Raw genomic sequence first — 1,125 nt, 5'->3', positions numbered from 1 at the left:
GGGGGGGGGTCAGGGGAGAGAGGAGGGAGGGGATGAGTGTTCGTCTCCTGATAAGAGTGTTTGTATTCCACTACTGGGTGAAAAGCAGAGAGAGTGACGGGAAGAGAGGGAGAGAAAAGAGGAAGTAGGACAGTGATTTCTGGAAGATGGTCATCCACTGGTGAGACGGTCAGGGCTCAAACACATTGATATGAAGATGACATTGTTTAAATCCCTCCTTGAGTTCCTCTGTTGGGCACTTGCCTTCACAGAAATGGAGTTTCTCATTGTAGTAGTGATGCTCCAGGGGATTAGCTGGAAGAAAATAATAAAAAGGCCAATTAGAGAGCTGGATTTGGAAGATAGACAGCATATGGAATAACATGGTGGACTGTGGAAAACCCAGAGATAGCCATAGGGTAAGGAAGACATAAAAGCTTCTTAGCTATTCAAAAGTGTACAAATATCAGTGGTTCCCAGTAAAAGGAAAATAAGAAGCCACTAGCAGACTGGTTTAAAGTGATGCATGACATGTTTTGTATATTAATAAGTTACACTTGATGGGGCTTTATGATAAATATTGGAATTGATGAACTAAGTTATCAAAGCGTATAATAGATTTCAGGTAAACGAGCATCAGACATTGTATAGCTCCCGGATTTTCTACAGAAAAACACAGATTTGTTTGTATAACAATTAATTTAGCTGACGCTTTTATCCAAAGCAACTTATAATAAGTGCATTAAACCATGAAAAATCGAACTAAATTACATAACTTTTGATAAGCTAAACCATTGTGCTGTTAGTTTGAGTTGTATTGTTTTGTTTGATTAGGTTTTAAACACCCATTGACTCTCCAGCTAAATAAAAAGAAAATATCTTAAAAAAAGAAAGACCCTAAACATTGTGGTCACGATAAATGATTATGTGATGTGGATAATGAGGAACAGGAAACTAAGCTGCAGCTCAAACATCCCCCTTTAGCTTTGAGAGACCTTGTTGGCAAAGTGCAGCCGGTAACCGTGCCTCGTGGCCGGTGACGGTGTGGTGGCCGGCCGCTGGCAGGCAGAACACCTCCAGGATTAGTAGTATTAATCAGATAAGGGGGTGAGGGGCCAGACAGGCCCAGACATGGGCACCTGCTCT

At 41.4% G+C, this 1,125-nt stretch overlaps 1 protein-coding gene across 1 annotated transcript in view; it reads right to left on the bottom strand.

Moving 5' to 3' along the window:
• wdpcp (WD repeat containing planar cell polarity effector) overlaps positions 1-1,125 on the bottom strand; it is a 59,278-nt gene that overhangs the window by 44,200 nt on the left and 13,953 nt on the right. Inside the window, exon 4 of the mRNA XM_010767192.1 lies at positions 244-294. Coding sequence (XP_010765494.1) covers positions 244-294 — 51 coding nt within the window. The remainder of the gene's footprint in view (positions 1-243; positions 295-1,125) is intronic.

This window comes from Notothenia coriiceps, unplaced genomic scaffold, assembly GCF_000735185.1.
Source record: "Notothenia coriiceps isolate Sejong01 unplaced genomic scaffold, NC01 NC01_scaffold00004099, whole genome shotgun sequence".
NCBI lineage: Eukaryota > Metazoa > Chordata > Actinopteri > Perciformes > Nototheniidae > Notothenia > Notothenia coriiceps.
This window is presented reverse-complemented; position numbering and strand designations above follow the sequence as displayed.